General features: G+C 40.5%; 1 protein-coding gene across 1 annotated transcript; it reads left to right on the top strand.

Moving 5' to 3' along the window:
• The first annotated feature begins 740 nt into the window (after positions 1 to 740).
• On the top strand, positions 741 to 25594 carry LOC137198815 (E3 ubiquitin-protein ligase RNF19A-like). Its single transcript, XM_067612775.1, has 10 exons — positions 741 to 900; positions 13988 to 14856; positions 18080 to 18288; positions 18472 to 18616; positions 19169 to 19331; positions 19959 to 20073; positions 20302 to 20460; positions 21551 to 21770; positions 22072 to 22215; positions 22436 to 25594. The coding sequence occupies exons 2-10, from the start codon at positions 14249 to 14251 to the stop codon at positions 23238 to 23240; spliced, it is 2568 nt and encodes an 855-aa protein (XP_067468876.1). The 5' UTR covers positions 741 to 900; positions 13988 to 14248; the 3' UTR covers positions 23241 to 25594.
• The last annotated feature ends 108 nt before the right edge of the window (positions 25595 to 25702 follow it).

Below are 25702 nucleotides of genomic sequence, written 5' to 3'. Positions count from 1 at the left end.
TGAATCTGAGTACTTCTTCCACCACTGGCTATACTAAAAGGAATTTAAACCTTATATTGAAGGACGGGTCCACAATTTTTCAAGTCTGTCTTAAAGCAACAGTCAGGTGCCCAAATGAACACTGAAATAGGTTTTTCTGGCTGTAACTATTCCTCCTGCTCATACTGACCATTAGAAGATCACTTCATAATGCACTTAAAGTGTAAGTGATGATAAAACCCACAGTCCTCCTTCTGTGCAAAAATGTATTTAAAGGTTTATATCTGAAGCTAATATGAAGCTTCAGCCATCCAAAAGAGTCAAAACAAGTAGATATCTTTCAACGTTACAGTCTTTTTAGTGCCAAAGTCCCTCTTTTTAGTATACTTCCACCACAGCTCAACAGGGAAACACTGTCCAAGGAAACACAAAGAGGGAATTTTATGCAAAAGAGATTGTAAATGTGGCAGATATCCATTTGATATGACTAACTCAGACTGAACAAAAACAACTGTGTGGACACACTGTGGATTTTGGCCCCCATCACTTACATTGAAAACACATTTGAAAGTGATATTTTAATACCCAGTATGAACAGGAGGAATGATTACAGCGCGGAAAACCACTTTCAGTGTTCATATGGGCACCTAACTGATGTTCTAAGACAGACTTGAAAAATTGTGAACCCGTCCTATGTCTTATTGTGAAAGGCGAAAATTTTCGACCGGAAGTGTCATATATGTTTCTGTTATGTTCGCCGACTCGACGGCAGCAGCAGACTCACTCGGGGAATATGTACCTCGGCTTGTCCGGGGAAGTTTTCTGCAACAATTCTTCAACTACGGTGCCCCTGATAGATGGAGACAACAACGTAGCTACATATATTCGCTGAAGTAAAAGCAAACGGGGATAAATTAAACGGTAAGCTTTGATAATAATGAGCTTTACAGACCGAAGTCGCTAACCGTTGGTTAATATCGCAACAGATCCGAACTTCCTTCATTTCGAGGCTGCTGAGAAGCTAGCAGTTTTAAGCTTAGTTGGTTAGCTCGTAATTTCTCCTGTTTGATCTCTGGATGGACATAATGCTTCCTCTTGACTTCAGCTAAAGTTATATGACCTTTTAGGTTAACTTAGATGTACCATATTGTCGTTTAACTGTGTGGCATATGATCAAACACTTTAGCTTAGCTTGTCAGCAACTCTTTGGGTGATTAAAGTTAGGCACTAGCCTCCTGCTAGCTGAATCTGAGTCGGTAGCTAGCAGGCTAACGCTGCTTAGCCAGGCGGAAAGTGTAAACAAATGTTGGTCCGTCCTCTGTTTCATCTTCTTGTGAGTGATTTAACTTATCTTGATTTTGTCATTACTTGTTAAACCAAACATTTCTATCAGATCTTCGTGGGTTGGTTCTTTTTTATACGATATAACACTATCAATATCCTAATTTCGGTTACTTTGTTTGGACTCAGAAAGACGTGTTATTATCCTTTCTTACAATTACCTTGTTTAATTACTCTACATTTGTCATAGCTTAGCTGAACTGTGTGTCGTTTTTCTGCTTCACAATGTCAGAAGTCACAAAAATAGTTAGATGTTATTACGTTTAACATGTAATATGCACCAAGAATTGACCCGATACCAGTGCAGTCAGTGTTTGGGTTATTTAGAGCCAAATATTTATTGTAGACGTTTAGAGCTTCATCTAATGTTTAAATTTATGTCTGAGCCAAACTGTGAAAATGTGACTTTTGACCTGCTATCAAACATTCAGTGAGTGGAAATGCTCTCCAATAGTTTCCAACAATTATTTTCGTTATCGATTCATTCTGTCGATTATTTTTCTTGATTAATCGTTTAGATGTTTGGTTCATGAAACGGTGGAAAATGTCTGTTTCCCACAGCTGAAAGTAACGTTCAAAGATGTTCAGTTTACGTGTCATAGAGGACTAAAGAAACCAGAAAATATTCACATTTGAAAAGCTGGAACCAGAGAATCTGGAAATTTTCTTCTTAAAAATGACTCAAAATGATTATCCAAATAGTTGGCGATTAATTCAATAGTTGGCAACTATTATCTACTAATCGTTGCAGCTCTTCTCTCCTACAATGTTTCTTCTGTCATCACTTTATGGTTTAGTCAACAGTGTTTTCCTGAATAGATAACACATCAGTTTCAGGGCACAGTCCTTCCTTATTTACCGTGTGACTGTTATAGCTGGTATGCTAAATGAATCTAAGTCATCCTGACTGGACTGGAGCTCTCTGTCAGATAGTCATAGTGCTTTACTTTCTCCTGATGGCTTTTTACTGTTTAGCTCAGATAATCTCCATCTCAGATTTGCTGAATGTGCTTAGGATCAAACTGTTTATGCTCATACATTTGGTAAAATTTGGGACCCATTTAAGCATATTCCATGGCTTTATATAGTTGTACTCAGGATTGTGATTTTTAACCTTAATTTTTCCTGTGAGTACACCTTTCTTGTCACATTTTTACAGACAGGGCTTCCATTACCCCACCTCAAATTTGTAAAAAAAAAAAAAAAAAAAAAAAAAAAAACTTAAGCTAGGGCAGAATTTTTCCAGTCTCAACTAGTTCATGGTTAACTGACCTAAACTGGCTGACCAGTTGTTTTGTGGAATATATTGTCAATTTCTTATGATGAAAAATATTTTCCATTAACTCATCAACAATGCATTAGATCTGCTCTGCTATAGAAAACAAAGAAAACCGACTATTTAAATGTCCCAAATGAATGTCTTATGCATGTGGCGCCTCCTTTCTGTGCATACACCAGTAGACATGCTGTTTGATATTCATCTTGACGGATGGAGACGTTCTTTGCATATAGGCAATCAAAACATTTTATTTTAAGCTGTATTTGTATAATTCAGTAATCATCACAGCTCTATCACTGGTGTGACAGCAGCCTTTGACAGAGACACACAAGATCCATCAGCTGTGAATCGAAGCAAACATTTGCATACTTTAAATAATGTCTCCTATCTACAAGCATGGAGACTTTATCTTCCCTTCCGCCTTGGCTTGATGAATGAGCCAGCAAACATTTGTCCACCAGGGACAGATAGCGAACATTGTATCCAGCAAAAAGGGACTTTTCTAGTTTTAGTTGGTTTTTAAAAGAAGTAGGCTAATATTATCACACTCTGTGGTTGTTATCTTTTAAGATCCGGTTTCAGTCCTGGGCTTATTCCAGGATGTATTTAATTTAGTTTTCCAATATAAAAATTATTTAAATTTGGACATTTTACTTGTAAGTAAATATGAACATTATTTGCTATGTTTTCCTACAGTATGTGGACTAAATAAGGACAGAGGGTGCTTTCATTGTATTCACTTATTTCTCACGCATCACTTCAAATTTTCAAGCTAAAATAAATTCAAAGGCAGTCAAATCTGTGCATCCGTGGCTTTGATCAAACGGTGAGCCTCGGCACTGCTGGTGGATTGTGAATAGCTTTTGGTGTCTCTTTCCTCCTTCATTGTAGCACAGAAAGGGCTGTCTCCCCCATCAACACCACCCATCTGCTTCCTTCTCCCCCGCTGGTTGGGGTGAAAAGCCTTTAGCAGAAAACACAGACAGTGAGGAGACTCTCATGGTATGTAGTAATTGGATGAGTCATGATGTAGAGGCCTGATGAAATGGGTTCACGTTGTGCCACCCATGCTGCTCCCATGAGAGATTGGCACAGACATTAAGAAAGTTTGTACGTGGACATTATTCAATTATTTCAGGAGGATAAAAAATGTTTTCTCATAGGGAATCTAAATGTTTTCATCTACCTAATCCAAAAAAAGCAACTTTTAAAGTTACTTTTGTTGGTGCTCAAACTTGTGGATTATGCCACAGATAGTTGTTAATGCTGATTTAAACAAAGAAACATAAAATAGTCTCCATCCTGGCCTGTTTTCTTTACAATAATAAGGCGCTGTGGCCTGTGTTCATGTCAGGTATAGCAGTCTGAGTCCTGTAGGAGTTTGGTTTGTTAGACATTATTCAGCACGGCTTCTTCACCAGCTCTTCACTGCATTGTTTTGAGAGGAGCTGGGGCTGCTTGTTTAATGGAGGGGCACAGGTATGCAGCCAAAGTGTTTTTTTTTTTTTTAAACAAACGCATAGAGAGGCAGCTCAACTCCGTCTCTGGTTGTAGACCACAAACTCTACGGCTGAACAAGTCTGCTGACAAGCAGGACAACTTTTCTGTTTGGATATTTGAGGAGACTGAGTGGTCATTGCCTAAAAGATGTTCCAGCCCACATGGAGAGAATAGGTGGTTTTCATTTGAGCCAAGAAATTCCCGTACTCATCGACGGCTCTCTCCAGAAAACTACTGATGGTTAAGAGGCCGTAGCTGTAGCAGGTGAGTGTTTGACTCCTGCTGTAGCTCAAGCAGACAGAGTCAGAGCTGAGCTGTGTGATGATTTTAATGTAGCGTAGCTCACATGACCCACAAAAGCTTTGTCTTACACATCAGATGTAAAGATAACAGCGACATTTCTGAGTGACGCAGACATTCAAAAATTACAATTGAACCATTAAGTCTGGTATATATTTAGAAGCCACCAAGAATCAAAACTAGACATACAGATGCCTCCAGCGCATCCAGAAATGTGAGAAACTTCTTGCTCAAAACTCAAGCTGCTATTGCAATGAATGTGTGGGCGTGTTTGTATTCATAGAGTACATCTGTGATCTTTTCCTGTGTCGTTCTTGTCAGAACTTCTCTGAGCGGTGTGGAAATCCCTTTTAGTGGCAGACAAATGGTATGGTTTCCTGCTCCCCCGTTGTGCAAAAGATGGGACATTTTGGTGAAAAAAAAAGGAGCTTATTTCTTTATTTGATGTCTCCATGGAAGTGTATGGAGAAAAGAAAACACTGATCATTGCATCTTCAGTTGCATCCTTAGTTTTAATGACACTGTCATTCAATTGCAGTTGTTGCCTCAGCGCAAGGTAACAGATACAGTGGAAAAGTACCTTTGCTCTGTTGGCTGTAAATCAGACTGTTTAATAAATAGTGCTGAACGCAGCCACAGAGGCATTCACTCCAGTACCTCCTGTCGTCACTCTGAACGTCAGACATTATTATTATACTTTGGCTGGCAGATAATAGGCTAAATAGAGATTCATTAAGCTACAGGGTTATTCCGATGTCTGGCTGACAGAAAGTTGGCCTACACCTGATGAGCACTGAACAGTCTAACAATAACTTTTTTATCCCAGTGTGAATTTGCTTCAGAGGAATGTTTGGTGCTGTAAACAGCAGCCGACAGTTTCAAAAAAGCTGAAATATTTCCTGTCAATGTGGTAGGCAAACAAAGTTATGTAAAAAAAAAAAAAAAAAAGTCTCTGAGCTGTTCCTCTGTCCAAAGCTATAATAACTGAATGCATTGTCATGATCAGGAAGTCTGTTCTCTGGCTGGAATGTCGAAGGAAATTAGTGTACGTGATGAACACTTTGTAGAAGAACACTTTGAGCTACAGGTCTCTAGTGTCGGAAGATATTCATCGTATGAGGTATTTCTTCGAATGTAAGCGTAGGTAGCCAACCTCGCAAAACACCAGGAAGCTTACATCACCTCCCAACTAGCTTTTATATTTGATCTCCTCTTAATTACCCACCCATCTTCAAATACAAGCCATCTAGAGCAAACATTGTCACTCAAGAGTTGTAGCATTGGGATGGTTTCTGCTTCACATTGTATTGTCATTGTCAAAAAAAAAAGCCAAACTCCAACATGCAGCAGACAGGAAATGTATGTAATGTATCTGTTTAAATTACAAAACTATGTTGAGGTTTGTCTCAATCCCAGTGGCATTAAAACAAATGTGTTTTATCAGGGTCTGGTTTGTCTCACATGTAAAGTAAAGGGGACTCAAGAGAAAAGAGCATTTTTGGCAGATGTGGCAGGAGAACAGCGAGCTCTCTTCAATTTTCATATACAGCTGTAAATCCAACACTCAAAGGTGATAAATTGTGCTCATGTTGATTCAGTGCCAAAAGCAAACTCCTTTTAAACCAATTTATTGTCGCTCTCCCCATTTACGCACTTCTAAACTTACATTTTACATTTAATTGACATCCAGTAACACAGATGTAATGATCATGTGTAAAGAAAAAACATTTCACAAGGGAACATTTGTCCGGGACAAATGGATTTTTTTTAATAGGGCAAGTGGAAGAGAAATTTACTTGCCCCACCAGACAAGTTAAAAGTCATTTAAAAAAATAAAAAAGTGTCTTCTCACTATGTGCACTGTTCCCCTACCATTGCCTGACCCCCCTCCTGCCCCTCCTGAAAGAAACAAATAAAAACAAATGTAACTTTATACCAGCAGGGTAGCAGGAGCGCTAAACCCACTAGATGCCGTTTAGCCACCCCTCAAATTCAGAAATAGCGTTTACGCAAACTTTCATCACTACAGCTGTTAGCTCAGACTGGCTTCCTACATCAGTTTGTTGTAGCTTCTAGGAAAGCTTGTTTTGTTTTCTGTTTGAACACGTATGAGACAGCTGTTACTGTTAACATGGACCAACAAACCACCACCTGCTCCTGCTACGCGGGTGTTTAAAACAAACGAACCCTCCGTACTGACGCTAGCGGGCAGGTTGGAGCCGCTTTCATGAGACAGACGAATGAACCGGAGTTCAGAGGATCATATATGACATTAACTGACATGTGCAGTATCAAATAATAATGTCAGACAAAAGACAACAAAGTAAGAAAAGCTCTTCAGTGAAGCTAAAGTTTGTTAAATTGACATTAGTGTTGTTTTAACCGTCCAGTTTATCAGATGCTGCTGCTTTACATTACAGTAATGTTAATATAGATAGTTTGGAGAGCTTAACTGCTGATGTATTCCCACTGTGTGTCGTTTGTCCACAATAACTGTAATCAACACCGTACAAGTTAAATTTCTGCTTCATGCTCTCTCAGACAGGAAGGTTTTTACATTTTCAGAGTGAGTGAAGGAATCAGGAGAGAGGAAACAGAAGTGAGACACAAAGAGAAAGTAAAGAACTGATTCAAAAAGAAAGTGCAACTGATTCAAGATTTAAAAAGAAACGTGTAGAGGCAGCTCAGGTGTCAGAGACATGAACACATTTAAAGCAGGAGGCAGAAAAAAAACTGTTAAGGTCTGACTTACACCTGTATGTAGATGAATTACTGTTCTGTAAACATTTTAAAGGCACAATCTGTTATCTAAATGTAAACTAAAGGACATCCGAACAAACAAGCGTCAAAGCACAAGATTAAAACCTGCTATAAAAGGACGTACAGATCTTTTAATACAGATACTAACCAACACTACACAACAAGTCTTAACAGGATGTTTCTTCAGCTGTTAAAAGGTTGTTGACCTCAGTAACTGTTGTAAACAGCAACTAAAACTGACAGTTAGTTTCAGTTATTAGGAAACCCAATGCTGATTCATCATGACTGAATGAAGTGAAACTGTTTGGCTTTAAGTTTAAGCAAATTAATTCCCTATAGGTCAGTTTTGTTATTTTGTCATATTTAAGGACCATATAGACGGTGTGAGAATCGAGATTTGTTTTTAAGATAGATTCTTATTGGTCCATCTATCCGTCCATAAGGCCTACATTTATTTGTGCTGTAAATGAATATTGTTAATTAAAAAATTAGGTGAATAAATATTGCTAATATTTATTTCATATTTATTTACGTAATTTATGTGCACTTATTTCATTTCAGCTCATGTAGAGTACTGCATGAGTCTATGACAACAGTGTCGACACCACGTATCCATATCAATGACATGCCCATATATATAGATATATAGATAGATAGATATATCCTATTCAATGTCAGAAGGATGATCAATGATTAATCTATAGAGCTCATAGTGAAACAGACTTTACAAAGTGCTTTGCAATTCAGGATCAAATGAAAAGATCATTAACAGGGAAGTAGTGACTTTAATAAAATTCATAAATTGAATCATTTATATGTTGACACTGTTTGAATGCTTTCAACTGTATGTTCGTCTGAACTCTGCATTCGCAAACAAAATGAAAGAAAGTAAATTATAGTCATTTTACCTGGACAAGTGACTTTTGTACCTGGACAAGTGAAAGGTAGATTTACAAGTGCTTCAAAAAGCCCTCATTTCATACTGTTCAGTATATCATCAACTTTTTGACTTGAAGCATTTTACTGGAGTGTTGTATATTTTAACCTGTCAGTGATTTTTAGAAGATGCTGCATTTTCAACACTGTTATAATATACTATATAATACACTATATATTACAATTATGCAATATATATTATGCAACTGATTTGTTCCGCAAGAGGAATTGCATCTGTAGTTCATGTTTACCGTTGTCTGGTTTTATTTGGACTACTGTTCTTCTGTTTACTTAAACAGAAGGACAGTGGAACAATGTTAATATGAATATTCAGGAAAGGATGTTTCTTTGGAGGGTTTTATATTCTATTTATAGCTTATTAATAGTCCAAATGACAAATAGTACTTATGAAATAGGGTTTGACATGCAAGTTTGCAGTCACAACCTGCAACATAAAATGTTCCACTGCAATTATGCACCTAATTGTCTCTTTGCAAAATTACAGGCAATGGAAACCTAAATTTATTTAGTTTATTGCAACGCAGGAGCCAAGGTGTTATTGCTCTGTGGTCTTAAAGGCCATACTTGTTAAAACCATTACCACTACAGCCCCGGGAGAGATTGGTAGTGTTCTTTCCCCTTCCATTTTGACACATAAATTATGGCATGGCTCTCCAAAAAAACCTTAATTCAGTAACATTGCATTGACCAGACTCCCCAGTAGAAAACCACTGGTTTAAATCATTTTACAGTGGTGATCATGAACATCAGTTGATGCAAACTCAGTGATTTCATTTAAGAGTTGACGCAACGTTGAAACCATTTATTCAGCCGCAGCAGGCTTCCTAGCCCGGGGTTGTCTCAGGAACTGGGACACTATCCCAGTGTGTGAACCGAGGCTGCATGTGATTGCCCTTGAGCCGCAGAACTTGAATACATGCATGTGCACACAAACACACACACAGTGACCACAGTCACATGGAAAGTCCCACTCACTCTCGGTGCAGAGCCGAGGCAGGCTTTTCCAGTTTAATTACGCCTTGGGATTGTAATTTCACATTGACTTGCGGCTTGCTTGAAATTGCTCCTCTGTCTTATTAAAATGTCCTCTTTCTCACATGACTTGGTTACTTGACCTAATACATCATCAAGCTTTGTTATGATGTTCAATTATCGCATTAGTACAAAACCTTGGCCTGAATCAGATAAGCCTCACTGTGGAGCTGTAAAGTTATCTCTGTGGTTACCAACTGAATCAACAAAAAAGCTGTTGAGGTTAGTTGCCATTTCTTGATAAAACATATTTTTAAGTATTTAAATTTGACTTTTGGGACCGAACTGATAAATTTTTAAGTATACAGATGTTACCTGATTGGGTGAATTTGATTGAGTGAATCTCAGCACTAGTTTTTACTCATTGCTAGTTTACAGGCAACTGTGCCACGTCTCAGGGAAGATCCGCTAAAGTCCTTGACACGCTTCACGGAACGAGCAGCAACAAAACTGACTGACGTGTCGCCTCACATCATCTCATGTTGCCTTACCCGCTGGTGCTCTGTGTCGCTTAGATTTCAGACGTTATATGCAGGCTTAGGTTTGAGACGTGACTCTTAAACCTTCAGAACCACCAATTAAAGCACATTATCCTTAACAACTCGGAGGCTGTGTTAATGGCTTGATAACTTGTAGACTTGATGGATTGATAGCATGCAGTTAGACTTTTACATCCTATTTATCTTTATTTCACAGTTTAACATATAAGTGAACATTATATTTAATTTACTTATATGTTGTCGTCAGCAAAATATAGCTGCTTAATAACATCTTGTCCTCTACAACACCCCATGTTTGTTTTATTTAGGGTTTTTTTTTAATGAATTGCCAGCTTTGCCCAACAATAATAAGACTGTAGTCCTCCTGGTTTTGACAGTAAGTGCTTTAAACCTATATGTACTGTATATGCAAAAAAGAGTACACCAACTATTTCTATGTCCATGCAGTCAGTTACTAGCTACTACTGCTTTCCTCCCATAAGAGAGGTATGCCTGTGAGTTTATCATCCCATCTGTCATTCAGACTATGGCCATGTTTTTCTTGTTATGCTGTGGTCTTAGAAATGGGTGTGGTTCATTAATTCAAGTGTTGTTTCCAAGTCTTAACAGCTCTGTTATCACCCTGATATCGCAGCAATCACTTAGGCCTTTTCCATACGCGTATGCTGGCCTGGCTTGACTTGGTTTGACTCATTTCATCAGCCCAGCATGGCACAGATTTGCATCTCCAGGGCCACCCGTTTGAAAGTGTATCTTTAACTGATGATGCACTGGTCTTGAGTCGAATAGCAGCGGGCTGTATACGTCATGGCTGTGACTAGTGGACAAAGTCGTGACTGCAAAACAGTGGAAAAATTCTTCACAATAATAAGCAGCAGCAGCAGGAAAGGTTTTTATCAGCAGTAACTTAACACGACTCGGATACGGCTGAAAGCGATCAGGAAATGATAAAATAAAGCAGATATCTGGAAGTACAAACAGAAACACAGGAGAGAAACTAAACTTCAAACCTCAGAGATTCAATTAGAAGCTACAAAAGTACTGAGAGCTGAACACAGATGCTTTTAAAAACATCTTTCTCTCTGGTTGCCAGCACAGACATGAGTTGCATCTCAGAACACACGCTTGTTTGAGGGGGAGAAGCAGGAGAAGGGGGGTTGTCACGTGTTGGCCGTGGTCATCGAGATGTCACCGCAACCGGCACGGAGGCAGGTCGGACACACTTTGGCTCAACTCCGGAGTTGGGTCCATCTCAGGCACAACTCAGCACAACTCAGTGCATTTAAACTGGTAATGGAAACGCAAATCAACATGGTTTGACTCGGCGGCGCCAAAAGTGCCAGTGGAAAACCCCTAACTACTTGTGCTTTGAATGTGACCTTAAGAGGGAACAGGACTCGACGTTTACACTGCCCATGTTTTATAGCTCTCTTATTACAGTCAAGGTGTGTGTAGTAGATGAAAGATAAACACTTAAGGGAAAGAAAATATTCATTGACAGTAAACATTTGTCAGTTGCGGAAAGGTTCTGACAATTTAATATGAAACATCTAACAGCTTCAACAGGACCAAGTCATTTGTGCCCTAATTTCCGGAGCACCAGATAGAAAAAACAGAAAAATCATTTCCTATGTAAAGGGAAGTAGTCTTTTAAAACATAAAAACATAAGCCAAACTGAATCGTCAAAAAAGCCAAAACCCACCAGTGTCCCTACAGCTAGCTCCACAATGTTAGCAGAGCCATTGCTTTTAGGCCAGTGGTAAATCATTAATTGGTAAACCTGTGTCAGTGACCTGTTCTCTGTTGATTGTTGTCCTTTTCAGCCTTCTACTTGTATTTTTGTTGATCAGACTTAACCAATTTGTGATTTTTTGTTGTTATTTCTTATAGGTTTATAGGCCTTTTCATAGAGCTCATCATTAAGCTTGAGTGTTTGTTATTTTCTGGCAACTACAGCCTTCGTTTCTTTGTGCAGTGGGCAAACCTGTGTGAATCTAAGGAAGCCAAATACACCTTCCATCTCATTTGTGTGTTATAAGCCACTCGGAGCAAACTGTTGGAGCTCTCATGCAACAGAGGTGATCAGAAAGGTGGGATAGTGAATAGCGAGACTCTCCCTGCAGGCTGTTGGCCATATTTAGACCTTGTATCTCAAACGTGTCGAGAGCCAGTTGAGATGGATTGCAGTTAGCACTTGGCATCAGAAGAACACTTAAATGTGCATCAAGTGACCACTTGTTATGATATTCCACTTTCCATGTCATGCTCTTCTGTGGACCGTGGTGCATTTACACCTTTCCTTTTTTGAGTTTTTGTCATGTGATCAAATCACCCAGTGCTGCGTGTTAATGTGAAGTCAGTTCAGTTGATAATATTTGGTTGATAAGGACGAGGCAACAGTCAACAGTAAACACATGCACTCTAGGCATCAGACTGAGTGTCGCTTTCGGCTGCGGAGTTAAAAGCCCTCCGCAGTAAATTAAAAAAAAAAAAAGATGTCCTCTAAAACTAAAGTAGCTGTAGTAAAACTTTACTGCTGCCTGCATGTCATCATGAGGGGAGAAAAAACCCACAGCCTGTCAGACCAAGGTTAGTAGGTTAGTGCAGGATTGCTGTCCCAGTTGAGATTTGCAGTGGGCTTGTTAATTAGTCACCTTTTGGCTCCTGCAGGAATTTTCCTGAAATTAGTCCCTAATGACAGACATTCACACAAACACAAGTTGGAGCATTCAGAGGCAGAGTGAAATCATCCTTCGTCCTCCACGTTGTTTATTCGTTGTAAGCTGAATCTGCAGCTTTGTGGGCATATCAAGACAAGTGAAGGGAAGATCTCATGGTATCACAGAAATACCGAAATTTTGAAATCCTGTGGTTTAAACATGGCGAGAAGTTAAACTAGAGATGCATGCAATCTCTTAAAAAGGGCACAAGTATGTTGTTCGGACTAGTGGGAACATTGTGTTGAAATGCAATAATAAACCCACATTGTGTGTGTGTGTGTGTGTGTGTGTGTGTGTGTACCTCATGGTTAAAATGACGGTATACTCCAAGGAGATGCAAGTGTTTTTTTTAATAACATTCACAAGCCCTCAGCTGCAGCACGGTTTGCTGATGTCAGTCTTTTGTCTTTAGTGCCGTGTTACGTTTTCCAAATCACAGATGAGTTAGACACATTTGATGAATAAAACATGCTGTTTCTTCACTTCAGCTGGGAACACACCACATTATTTAAAGCCGTATTATAACCTGACTTGTCCGGGGTTATTGATTTTAGATCTGTTTGTGCTGGTCTGCAAAAAAAACAAACAACGCAGGTCACTTTTAAAAAAAATCTACAGACTTTTGGATTCAAATCTTTGCAAGTTTGCCTGATTTCCCAACTGAGTCACTGACCATTTAAGGCTGTCATGTGTCCAGTATGTTTGATTTTTTTTTTTTTTCTTTTAACAGCTGGAATCTGGTTGTTGGTCTTCTTTTCATCTGTTATGATTTTAAAACTTTAAAAGCTCACTTCAAGATACACACAGCCTTTCCCTCAAGCTCTCGGACCAGCTTTAAGAGATTTCAGACATACATACAGTACATATTATTGTATTTTGGCCGTAGCACAGCATCAGGTGCCACTGTTAAAGTTTGGGGTTATGTCCCTTACTCAAATGCCTCCATCAGTTGACCTCTTTAGGAATCAGTCCAGGACAGAGATATTTATCCAAAACATGTAAATTCATTAGTTGGGATGCGATTTGTCAACTCTCTGGAAGCTCACACAACACCACACCCCCAAACTGTGTGTTGGTTTATCTCAGCATGAAATTATCTTCTAATTACTTCAAGATTTTTAGTATTTCTTTTGGGGGGTTTTTTCATCAGTTATACTTACATATTGTGTTTAAGACGAGCATGTGGAAGCACTTGAGGCAAGGTGCGGCTGCTCTAGAAGTACATTGACACAGCTGTGATGGAAAAACACAGTATTTTGTCTCATTTTGCCTCCGGTTGACTAATACGCACTCTAGGGAAAATTTGCAGTTGTTTATGTAAGCACACTGACATGCACACAAAACAGAAGACACGCCTGAAAACATGCTTGGAGCCTGCCAGAAAAATCTTAATTATCAAAGGGATGGTTTTGCCTTAAAACAGAGACCAGTACGCATCACTGATAGTTGTCTCATCTGAGATTTTGTTGTATTTTTAACATTATGCATCCTGAGAAACACACCACTACATCGTGCTTCCAAATGCTTCTGTTTTTGCTTTATAACATTAAAAGTTAATGCATTCAGCTTTGGTTCAGTAACTGATCTTTTTCTGTTTTTTTTTTTCTTTCCCTCTTAGGTTTTGTCTGATCTACACCTCAGAGTATCAACAAGAACCTGTTTACTGTGATTTAAACCGGGGACAGACCACACCACTCCAAAACCAGCTTCCAGCCACCATGTCCTAGCTCTCGTTAGTCCAGCTCCCTACCCCAACCGACCTGTCCCTTCAACCCAACCCCCTTTCTTTATCTTTCTCCCTCACCCCTTCCTGTCCCTTATCTCCTCTCCTGATGTGGTGATTTCTGGTCGTAACACCGGTGGCGTACCATCTGGCGCGATGAGCAGCCTGCGCCAGCAGCATCATGGCAGCACAGGCTCAGAACGAGACCTTCACTCAGCTGCCTCCACTGTTAGTCTCCCCTCCATTAGAAAGACCCCCAAGAAGCGGCGTCTTTCCCTCCACTCCCTGTTCGGTCGGCGACGTCGGCCTGACCGCGACACCAAGCGCAAGTCCAAGCCTGCGCAGGCCGGTGCTGGAGTGGGCGGCATTGTCAGCACAGAAAGTGTCCAGTCAGAGACGTTCCCCGATAAAACCTCTGCCCACTCCCTACCAGGCGTAGCCTCGACTTCATCGGTGTCCGGGTCTTCATCGGAGTTCCTAGAATGCCCCCTGTGCCTGCTGCGCCATGCACGCGAGCGCTTCCCAGACATCATGACCTGTCACCACCGCTCTTGCGCAGACTGCCTGCGACAGTACCTGCGCATCGAGATCTCGGAGTCCAGAGTCAACATCAGCTGCCCCGAGTGCTCAGAGCGCTTCAATCCCCACGACATCCAAATGATTCTGGGAGACCGAGCCCTCATGGAGAAGTACGAGGAGTTCATGCTGAGAAGGTGGCTGGTGGCTGAACCCGACTGCCGCTGGTGCCCCGCCCCAGACTGTGGGTAAGAAAGAGAGAGCTGAGGGATTATACCGGCTACTTACTGGATAACATATTAGGACTGTAACTGAACCAGTTTGCCATATAAGTTTCAGGCCTGTGGGATTTTTTTTCCACACTGACTACCACTTTTAATATTATGGAATCTATTTCGGTTTCCCGAGATGTGCTTGATGTTGTGATAGAGTCCCAAAATAACATAGTAATCATCTACCTCAAGGAAACTTCAAGGCTGTAATATGTGCTTTGAAGTTCACCCAAGCTTCTGCATCAATGCCTGAGCTATAAATAACACATAGCAGTGATAAACCATTTTTTTCTGTCAGAGTAATGAGTCATCCCAAAAAGATTATGATGATGCCTATTGTCATCTGACTATACCTGTCTTTTTATAGCCACACAATGGTTCATAGGCGGTAGAGTACATATACACAGACAAAGCTGAACAGGAAAAACGGCCTCAGACTTGATGGAAGTATATTAAAATGGAATAAAAAGATTATTATGTTATTGTGCTGCGAGGGAGTTAAATTAATCTAATAATTTGTGTGTGTATATGTATAAATCAGTTAACAGAATATGTATTTATGTTGACCATCACATACTGTACTGAAAACAATCAGCAAAAAATAGTTTTCTAGATAATGAAACTGAGTATTTAAAAATTATTAGCTTAAGTCTCTGTAATCCTCCTATAGCAAAAAAATATGTTACTGAGAAGGGAAATAATTTTTATGGCAGTGTAGGTGAGGGTCAGGTCAGGGTCTTGTTTGTTTGGAGCCAGTAGGGATTCAAGTGTTTGCTCACCGGAGCCTGAACTGAGCTAACATTATGTTTCCCCTGCTTACTGGGTCACCCTGCCCCTGCTTCACCTGCTGTTCTGTGCACCTTTAGGCCACGGCCACGCGCGCATAAACACACTCAAAGTGAGCGTCTTCGTGTATTCATAAGAGTCGTGGAGCAGCGGCCCATGTTCCCTGCATTCAGTCCCGTCATCATCATTAGTTCAGTGTTGAGTGATTGCTGAATTCAGTAATGGTTTTACTCTTCACAAGCTCTTGGCTTTGTTGCACCAACACTGCCGTCCCTGTCTGTCGGAATAATGGCCCTTTCATGAGTTTCAGCTCTCATCCTCCAAAACAGTTGAGCTCTGGCTCGCCGCCACGCTCTCCACTTGTTAATGCCCTGGCTCCTTATTGTCGGATAATGACGCTTGCAAGTTTTGTGCTGCGTTGGTCAGTTCAGTAAGTTTAGATTTGCCAAATTTAAGAACTCTGCTGTACTTTATTTAAATCATAAATTGTATGCAGGGCAGAGTTTGGGCTTTTCAGTGCTGTCATATGTAGTTCAGTGTGCATGGACTGCTAGTTATTTATATATAAACACTGTTTTGTGATGTCATTTTCACAGATCATGAGTTAAAACTTAACTGCAAAGCAATTTTTACACCAATATTTTATGAAAAGAAACGTATGGAAAGGATTTGTTTATTTGGAAAGTCCCCCGTCAGTTGACACCTTTACACCATTTACCATCAGTTTGCCTCACCGAGGTGTTAGTGGAGACAGTCTGGAAACTGTCTAGACTGAACGCTTTGTAGGTATGCATAAGCTGTCTACACACCCCCCTAACCCCCACTAGTGGACTGTTTGTTTGTCAGTTACTAGTGAGAAACAATAGCAGTGTAAAAGTTGAGATTTCATAGACATCACTTAAGTGCTACTTTTGTTTTTGTGTCAGACACAAGTGCACAGAAAACTACTGAAAAATATGACAAAATATGATAGAAGTTGTACAATATCTTTGCATCCCCTTACTTTTATTTTTAACTTTTGATATTGATATTAATTTTGCCCCAAAGTAAGAAAGAAGAAACCAGTTGGAGGATTTTAATATAATGGATGTAAAGGTTTACATTGTTCTTGTTAATTAGTTATTTGCCAGCAATAAATGAATTCTAACTCACTTTTTCTAACATTAAAATGTTAATTTTGCTCTGCTGATCTCAAGCAAGAGAGTTATTTTATATAACTGGTATTTTCTTCACAGCTGTATTCACTGTTGCTTGTCTGGTATCAGCTGACGTTAGCATGTCTATTGGATCAAATACTTATCTCATTTTAACTCATTTTACCAACTGTGTATGTAAGCTGATGCCATTATTTCTGCTTAAATCATTTTCAGGGAGTTTGTGCAGGACTGATCTGTCTGTCTGAAGGCTTTGCTCTACAGAATCACATTTATAAATGTAGATAATGTTGTTGTGCATGTTCATGTCGTGTTCCAGCGGATCAGCTGAAGGCCTCCGTGCAAGCTGCAGACTCTCATGTTGATAATTCACACAGGGCCTTTTATGCGTTTGCACACAGAGATGTCCCCGTATAGAGCTGTCACACACTGTCCAGTTCATACGTCAGCCAGAGTGTTTGCTCTTCCTCGTCGGTTCTTTCTAACGTTTCCATGATAACCATACTATGGGAGACCGGATGGCTGCAACAATCTCTTAACAGAGAATAATTAACTTACTCAGAGGCTCTGCACTCCTTTCTACAGTATTTTAGGCGTTCTCTTAAATAAAAAAAATACTAATGTCTCATCTCATCCATACTAGATGGATACAAGTAGGTTTGTGAGTCAGCAAGTCTGAATGTGAGCTCCTGTTTAGCAGCTTTTATTATTTTCAGAGAAGAAACATTTGTTAGAAGCAGTAATTGTAGTAGGATGTAAACGACTACAGTGGAAGTTTGATGCCATAACACGGTTTCCAGATTAGTGACTCGCATATTAGATTTGCATGTTTATAGCAAAAAAAGTCATTGAAATTAGCTTCTGCCATGTCATGTGCTTTTTCAATAATAGCTCTCACATTGATCTTTTGTAACGACCGATGAGGGATGTTGACACACAGTCATGCAGAACTGATTGTGCCAGTATTGAATTGTTGTAACAGAGCTCATTGATAAAATCATGAGCAGCCAGCTGGTTTCCTGTGTTTATGTAACAACCGCTGCTGTAGAACATACTCTGAATACTTATTGGAAGTATGTGAAACACATCAGATATGTATTCTCAGTTTCACCGCCTCTAGTTTTAATCTCCTCAGCTGTTCTGATACTTGGCAGTTTAGCCGTGCTGACACCTAGTGTTGTGCTGAGTTACTACATCCATGCTCTCCTGCCACCTAATAACTCACCACCATTTTTTTGGCTGTATTTTTCCTCTCCTAGTTACGCAGTCATTGCGTTCGGCTGTGCCAGCTGCCCAAAGATCACCTGTGGGCGTGAAGGCTGTGGAACAGAGTTCTGCTACCACTGCAAACAGCTGTGGCATCCCAACCAGACATGTGACACGGCGCGGCAACAAAGGGCCCAGAACTTCCGGCTGAGGAGTTTCAGGTCGTCCTCCCTCAGTTACAGCCAAGAAAGCGGAGCCGCAGGTAACGTACGAATACATACCAAATGCACACGGACTAACCTGACCGGTTTTTTGGTATTTATACACACATCAATGGCAATCACACACATCTGTAACCTTCAGCACACCCGTCACCTTTTGTAGCTGCATACTCATGCACAGATAGATCCGCAGTAAAGATTCACCCTCAATCAACCTCCACTAGGTGATGACATCAAGCCGTGTCCTCGGTGCGCTGCATACATCATCAAGATGAACGATGGGAGCTGTAATCACATGACCTGTGCTGTCTGCGGCTGTGAGTTCTGCTGGCTCTGCATGAAGGAGATCTCTGACCTGCACTACCTAAGGTAAGATTTAAAAAAAATACTTATCTGCACTAAAGAGTTTCTACAGTTGTGTTTCATTTGATAATTCCTTCATGACCTTGGAGGTAGTAGTTTGACAAAATAACCCTAACCATGAGAGCACTCACTATCTTTTTCTGTAGCGTTCATAAGGAAAGTTTGTTTTTTATTCCTAAATTCTTTTGTTAATACACGTCTTACAATTCAAGCCAGAAAGCAATGTGATGATAATTTGTTTCATCTACACAATAAAAACAAAAACTGGGTCGTTGTATTGCTGTGAGTTTTAATTGTTAATTAGTTGCACATGTTTTACTAGCTGAGTGCCAACAGTCTGAAAACACTCAAAGAACTGAAATTTAATAATTATTTTTGTCTTAATATTAAAAAGTAAAGATCAGCTGAATTGTACTTCTTTTACATTATGAAGTGCTTTTTTTCATGCATATCTTTATCCTTAGATTCAGTTGTCATAGTAACCATTGTACACACACACACATACAGTTTCTCTCCACATTCGCCAACAACCTGTTTCCTCTCTCCCGTCCCCCTCAGTCCATCAGGCTGCACCTTCTGGGGTAAGAAGCCCTGGAGCAGAAAGAAGAAGATCCTGTGGCAGCTCGGCACATTGGTGGGGGCGCCCGTGGGCATCGCCCTCATTGCCGGCATCGCCATCCCAGCAATGATCATCGGCATTCCGGTCTACGTGGGGAGAAAGGTGAGGGCTACCACCAGGCAGCTGAGGAGTGATACGGTGGCCCAAACTAACAGTTTATTCAGAGAGAGTCACAGAGAACAAAAGACAGTCAGCAACTGTGGAGATGATCAACAAAATAATCCAGCTAACTCCAGTAAAGCCTACTGAAAGTTAAAAATCCCTTTAAGGCATATTTTAAGATGTATATAAAGTACTCTACTTTGAATAATAATGTGTGTCTTATATGGTTTTTCCATGTGGTTTTGCATATTGGACCAAGATTGGCTCCCAAATTATTTGTGATGTCACAAATCCTGCTTGTAGGCCCTTAAAATCTTGTTTTCAATGAGCTCAGAGAAACTTTCCACTTTCAGCAGATGAATGTGAAAACAGCCTTCTAGAGTCAAACTATTTACATAAATCATTCTGCACAGTGAAGCTCAAACATTCAACTGTAGGAACAAGAAGAAAAACATATTTTTGAGCGGAGGAGGTCAAGTAGCTTGACAATGTGACATCCAGGCTGAATAAAAGAAAGACTTTTCTCTTAATGTTAGTGTTGTAACTACAAAATACATATTGATTAGGAATCTGTGCAGCTGTTCCCCTTTTTTTTTTGAGGTTATTAATAAAAGTTTTCCTCCTCAGATTCATAATCGTTACGAGGGCAAGGACATCTCTAAACACAAGAGGAACTTGGTAATAGCTGGTGGGGTGACGCTGTCTGTGATTGTGTCGCCTGTGGTTGCAGCAGTCACTGTCGGTAAGAAAGAAAATGTTTTCTCTCTTTCCCCTCGTCTGTTTCTCCTTCACCATCTGTCTCTCGACAACATTTTAAATATTTAATAGGGTCTTTGGTGGGCGAGTACCACATAAAGCAAATCTGGAGTTTCACCAAGATACATCTGGACATGTGAAAAGCCTGTTTATATATTGAAATAAAATTATGTGTATTTGTGTGTTTGTTTGTTTTTTACATTGTGTCATGTAGGCATCGGTGTTCCCATCATGCTGGCTTACGTCTACGGAGTTGTCCCGATCTCCCTGTGCAGGAGTGGCGGCTGTGGAGTGTCTGCTGGCAACGGCAAAGGGGTGCGAATCGAGTTTGATGACGAAAACGACAACATAGGTAGCGGGGCTGCAGCCACAGGTGAGCATTTCAAACTGACCGGTTAACCAGGTTAAATAAAGATTCTTACATTTCACTGTATGGCACAGAAAAGCATTGCCACTTATTTTCCCACCGTGATGAAGAGGCAGAAGCCAAAAAAGCTCAGAGAATAACAAATGAATATCAATAAATCTGGTGCCTTTTTGTCTCCTTGAACTTTTGAACGTCTGCTGCTTTTTTTTTTTTCTGTCAACATTCTTCAAATTTTTTTTTGCCAAGTATTTCATCTCATCATTAAATATCGTTAGTTTTTCACATGATGTTATCAAAGCTTTACTCAGAATTTATCGAATTTATTGATATTTCATATGTCACATGCACATTCTCCTGTCATACAGACAGTCTTACATGTTGTTATTGTTATAGGCACCTTGCTCTGATTAAGGTCGAACACAGAATCTGAGTGTTTGGAAAATAATAACTTTTTAGTAACCATGGCACAAGGGCATGCAGCTCTTAGTATGCAGCTGTGTTTGGCAGCCAGACGTACTCCTGCATCTGTCAGTGTCTTAGTGTGTACATACATATTATATTCATAGCCCATGGAGTGCCAGAACTGTTCATGGGAGATGTGGACGTGTTCGAGGTGTGTTATGGTGTGAAATGACTGGCGCGGTTTTCCTGTCAGCGTGTATTTGTCATTGTCAAACTGACGGCTGCGTGAGGCCGGGCTCCGCACGGTTTTCCCGGGAGGCGTCGAAGGAGACGGATTGTATTTCTCACAGCTTCTGTCAACAGCGTGACTGATAATTCGAATAACAGAGGAGACTTTGACCTTTCTAGGGAGGCAAAGTGTGAGACGTGATGACACTTATTCACACCCAAGAAGTCACCGATCTCTTGTTGCAGGATTAATTGTATAAAAGTCAGTAAGGTCAACGATATAACTTGATAAAAGTCAGAAGAACTTTTTGAATTGAACACTGAGGCCTGATCTTGATTTATTTTGAGTCACCTGCTGCCCTCCCCCGCATCTTTCTTTCTCAATCTCTTTACCTCTTTATCCTTTTGACCTATTTCTTTCTTTCAACCCTCTTTAAAATGATAAAATGTCCCCTTTTCCTCTCAGACACAACCTCAGTAGCGGAGACGAGGCTCAACAATCCCAGCCTTGGCGATGGAGCGAGCGTGGGCGGCCTGACAGGCCTGAGCCTCAGCGTGAGCGGCAGCCACATGGAGCGCTGTGGCATGAGCTCCACTCAGCGGGACAACATGAGCGACAACGCCAGCACCACAGCCCTCGCTGGGGCCAGCATCACCGGCAGCCTGTCTGGCAGCTGCTACAACAGGTTAGAGACTGGACCTGGTTGGTTCTCTGCATTGTTATAGCCAGAGAATAGTTCTGAATGAATTATTTGTATCACCCCGAATGTCGCTATTAACTGGCAAAAAGCGGTAATTTCATTCAGTGTTTATGAATTTGCACACTTGATGATTATTTTAACATATGAATCATCTTGAGAGCCTTAGTAGGTACATTTCATGGTGTTGTTTTGGAAAATCTTTTCTTAATATTTTCTTCTTCTGTCCTGAAAATTCAGTAACTTCATTCAGAGTTTTATATTTTGTATCATTACTTCTTCTTCCCAGGATGGAAGTGCAGGCTGATGTCCAGAAGGAGCGATGCAGTCTGAGCGGGGAGTCGGCCACCGTCAGTCTCGGGACAATCAGTGACAACGCCAGCACAAAAGCCATGGCAGGATCCATCCTCAATGCCTACATGCCTCTGGAAAGGTCAGCAGTTCAAGCAATATTTATCTCCTCGGCAGAGAATACTGCTGAAAGCACACAAGGATTAAGAATTTGTTTTGTCTTTTATGGAATAGTTTGTTCTGTAATCATAAGTATGAGTAGTTGATTCTCCATCAATACACAAAGATACAAGTTGTTACACTAAAATGATTTGCTGTCATACTGTTGGTTAAATGTGAGTGGTTTTTATTTTATTTTTCAGAGACAATAGTCTGGAGGTTCAGGCTGATGTGGAGTCCAAACAGGAAAAGGTAAGACATTGCAGCGCCAGCAGCAGCCTGGATGAAGCCAGCTGCAGCAGTAGCTCTGCAGGTCTCAAAGGTGTGAGCGGTGGCACGTGCCAGTGCTCATGTCCTTCTACCTGCTGCTGTGCGCAACACGACAGCCACCGCTGCCCCTCACCGCCTTGGTCAAAGGAACCCTCCACTTCAGGGGGCAAGAAGAGCAAAGGAAAACTGTGGAAAAAAGCCAGCAGCAAAGGAGAGACGAAAATTAACGAGACAAGAGGAGATATGGATGCTCAGTTGTTGGAGCAGCGCAGCACTAACTCCTCTGAGTTTGACTCGCCGTCCCTGAGCGGCAGCCTGCCTTCAGTGGCCGACTCGCACTGTAGCCACTTCTCGTCAGAGCTCAGCTGCTCAGATCCAGAAACCTCAAGACCAGCTCACCCCCCTTGCTCCGGCTTATCGGACCCCCACCCTCACCCTGCAACCACCTTCAATGACATCACCATCACACCAATGCCAGAGGTGGAGCACGACCGCCTGGAGCATTTCCCATCTCAGACTGGCCACGCAGCCTTCACCCACCGCCTGCTGTCCTCGTCCCCACCTGCTTCACCGAAAGAGGGAAGCAGCGGGACGTTTCTGTACATCACAGAGGAGAGCAGAGGCGACGTTGCAGACACGGAACCTGAGAAGGACGAGAACATAAAAGAAACCACCAACGACACTGCCGTACTGCCTGTAAGCCCAACAAGGAAGCGCTGCATACAAACAGATATCTAAAGGAACTGTGTTACCACTGCTAGCTCAGTTAGCTTCATCACCTTCTATCTTCACTCATCTTGGGAAGCTGGTGATCAGGATTAAGGCTATAAAGTCTAATTATACTTTTTATCTGCTGTGGAGGCAGGAATATTATGTGAATGTCTATACAGTTACAGAGAGGGTCAAGTCTAAGATGGAGAGAGATTGTGAATAAAGTAAACGGAGCAGTTAAGTCAAAGGCGATCGTTCGTTTCTGCTCTGAGACAGGACAAGCAGACGTGAACAAGAAGTTTCAGTAGGTGGAGCTGAATGTATGTGGACGGGTGTCAGGCAGGGTTATAAGTGTGAGGTGATACTGCAGAAGGCCCATCCAGCTGTTATGATGATCTGATTTTCAGTGTAAACACCCGAGTGATCGAGCTGACGGCTCACGGAAAGCAGAACAGATGAAGCTGGATCGGAGCAAGTCAAATGTCTGATATTCTTTTCAATAGTAAGCTGCTATTATGAAGCCTAAACCTATTCTCCTGTGTCACATCTGCAAAAATCTGGTTTTCTTCGTTGGGGGAGGGGGGTTTCAATGAATCAGGGACGGAGACGTCATCACTGTGGTCCACCACCTGTGCCACCGATTCATTCTCTGTGACTTTTTAACGGTGTGAAAAAAAACAAAACAAAAAAAAAAACACACAGCACAGCTACAGGATTGTTGAACCTTCTGTGGAGCGTCTGAACCTGAGAGGGACCAGTCCGCACGTGCAGTAGCAAATTTTATTTTTCCATAATCATCTTCTAAGAAAACTGATTTTTGTTGCTTTTGTTTCAAATGTGACTCCTGTTTATTTGTGCTACGTGTTTGGCTTATTTTTATTTTCCATTTTGGGAAAGTTGGTTTTAATGTCGCAGCCCTGTGTTGGGTCCAAACTTTTTATTATAAATCTGGTTGGAATCGTGTTGACAAGGACTCAAAACTGTAGTCTTTTCATCTTTTTAAACGTTGTGGATTTAACAGATATGATTGAGAGCTCGAGCAAAAGACAGATGCTATTGTGCATTAACTTCACAAGCCCCGGTCTGCACTGGTAAACAAATATTTTATGCGCCTGTGCAAATGTTTTTAGAATATTACAGAATCATGTGAGTTGCATTTAATAAAGGGAATTATTCCTCGAAACATAACAAGACACAAAATTAAAGCCCAATTTTTATATGCTTAAATAATTATAGGGCTTCTTTTAGTATTCAGTCACTAAAAACTGGAAATTCAAACCAAAAAATCTATTTGCAATAAACTCAGCTGTCAAAAATTTCAATACAAGAAGCGCAGACGTGTCCAGTCAAGGAAAAAAAAAAAGCTCAGATCAACTTGTGCAATGAGAAAAACACCTTTCAGTGACATAATATTTAGTAGTGAATGTATGATGATTTATAATATTGTTTGATTCTCCCTCATTAATTAATATCCAAATCAAATTATAATTTTTGACTCACTTTTGGTATATTTTACCTACGTGCTAAGATTGATGCAAATAATTTTATATTTGTTGGACCCTCAGTGCCTTTTTGGGGAAAACGCTTTTAAAAGTTTTTTTTTCCTTTTCCTCATTCTGTACGTCTTCAAATTATAAATATATAAATCATAAGAGAAGGAGTTTTATTTGCCTCATAAAAATGCACAAAACCTGATGCTAAATATTCCCCTGAATGCTAGAAGACAGAGCTGACGCTAACTGATCCTCTAGCTGGTTTACACGACCAAAGACTGCTCAGGCTACTGAGGTTTAGACAGATTAATGGAGTCGATGGTACCTGAATATTTCAATAAATGCGGAGAGTTCAGTTTCCTCAGACCAGAAAAGCCACGACAAAGACAACCTGATTTTGGGGCAATATTTGAAATCAGAAGAACCAAAATGTTTGTATTTTTGGAAGAATTTATCTGAAAATGGTTCCTTAAAGTAGCCAAAGTCTGATGAGGAAGGTAAAGTTGATTTAACCTTAGATTTATATCACCAAGCGCTGTTTGTCAGCCCCTGTTGGCAATAAAAACCCTTTTTATCCAAAGCGATCAGCATCACAAGTATCCGAAGTTCAGCTTTAGTGAGTTTTTCAGCCTTGGTCATCAGTGGTCGCACCTTGAAAGCCTCCAGCGGCAGGATATCCCCACCCTGATGATGTTTCTCTTGGTCAAAAATGCCCATTTTAATTCCTGTGAGTTTTATATTATTATTATTTGAAGACTGGTGCCAGGTCTATTTTCTAACTTGGTCAAAAGAAGCTTATGCTATTTGAAAAAGTATATATTTCCTAATTATTTGCTTTGTAATGTGCATGTAAATGCATATCCTTAAACAATAAAATTCTCAATCAAGCTTGTTTGTGTATTTTTGACATTTTCGCACCTTGCACTGCTCTGTACAAGTGATGATGAACTGTACAATTAGCAAGATGTGTGTTAAGTACATTAAAACAAGTCGAGA

Source organism: Thunnus thynnus, chromosome 15 (genome assembly GCF_963924715.1).
Source record: "Thunnus thynnus chromosome 15, fThuThy2.1, whole genome shotgun sequence".
NCBI lineage: Eukaryota > Metazoa > Chordata > Actinopteri > Scombriformes > Scombridae > Thunnus > Thunnus thynnus.
Note: the sequence above shows the minus strand (reverse complement) of the source record. Positions and strands in the feature narration are given on the sequence as shown.

Coding starts and splice junctions, on each gene's coding strand:
- LOC137198815 (XM_067612775.1), top strand. CDS start 14,249: ATGAGCAGCCTGCGCCAGCAGCATCATGGCAGCACAGGCTCAGAACGA. Junction 18,289..18,471: donor CCAAGAAAGCGGAGCCGCAG/GTAACGTACGAA, acceptor AACCTCCACTAG/GTGATGACATCAAGCCGTGT. Junction 22,216..22,435: donor GCCTACATGCCTCTGGAAAG/GTCAGCAGTTCA, acceptor TTTATTTTTCAG/AGACAATAGTCTGGAGGTTC.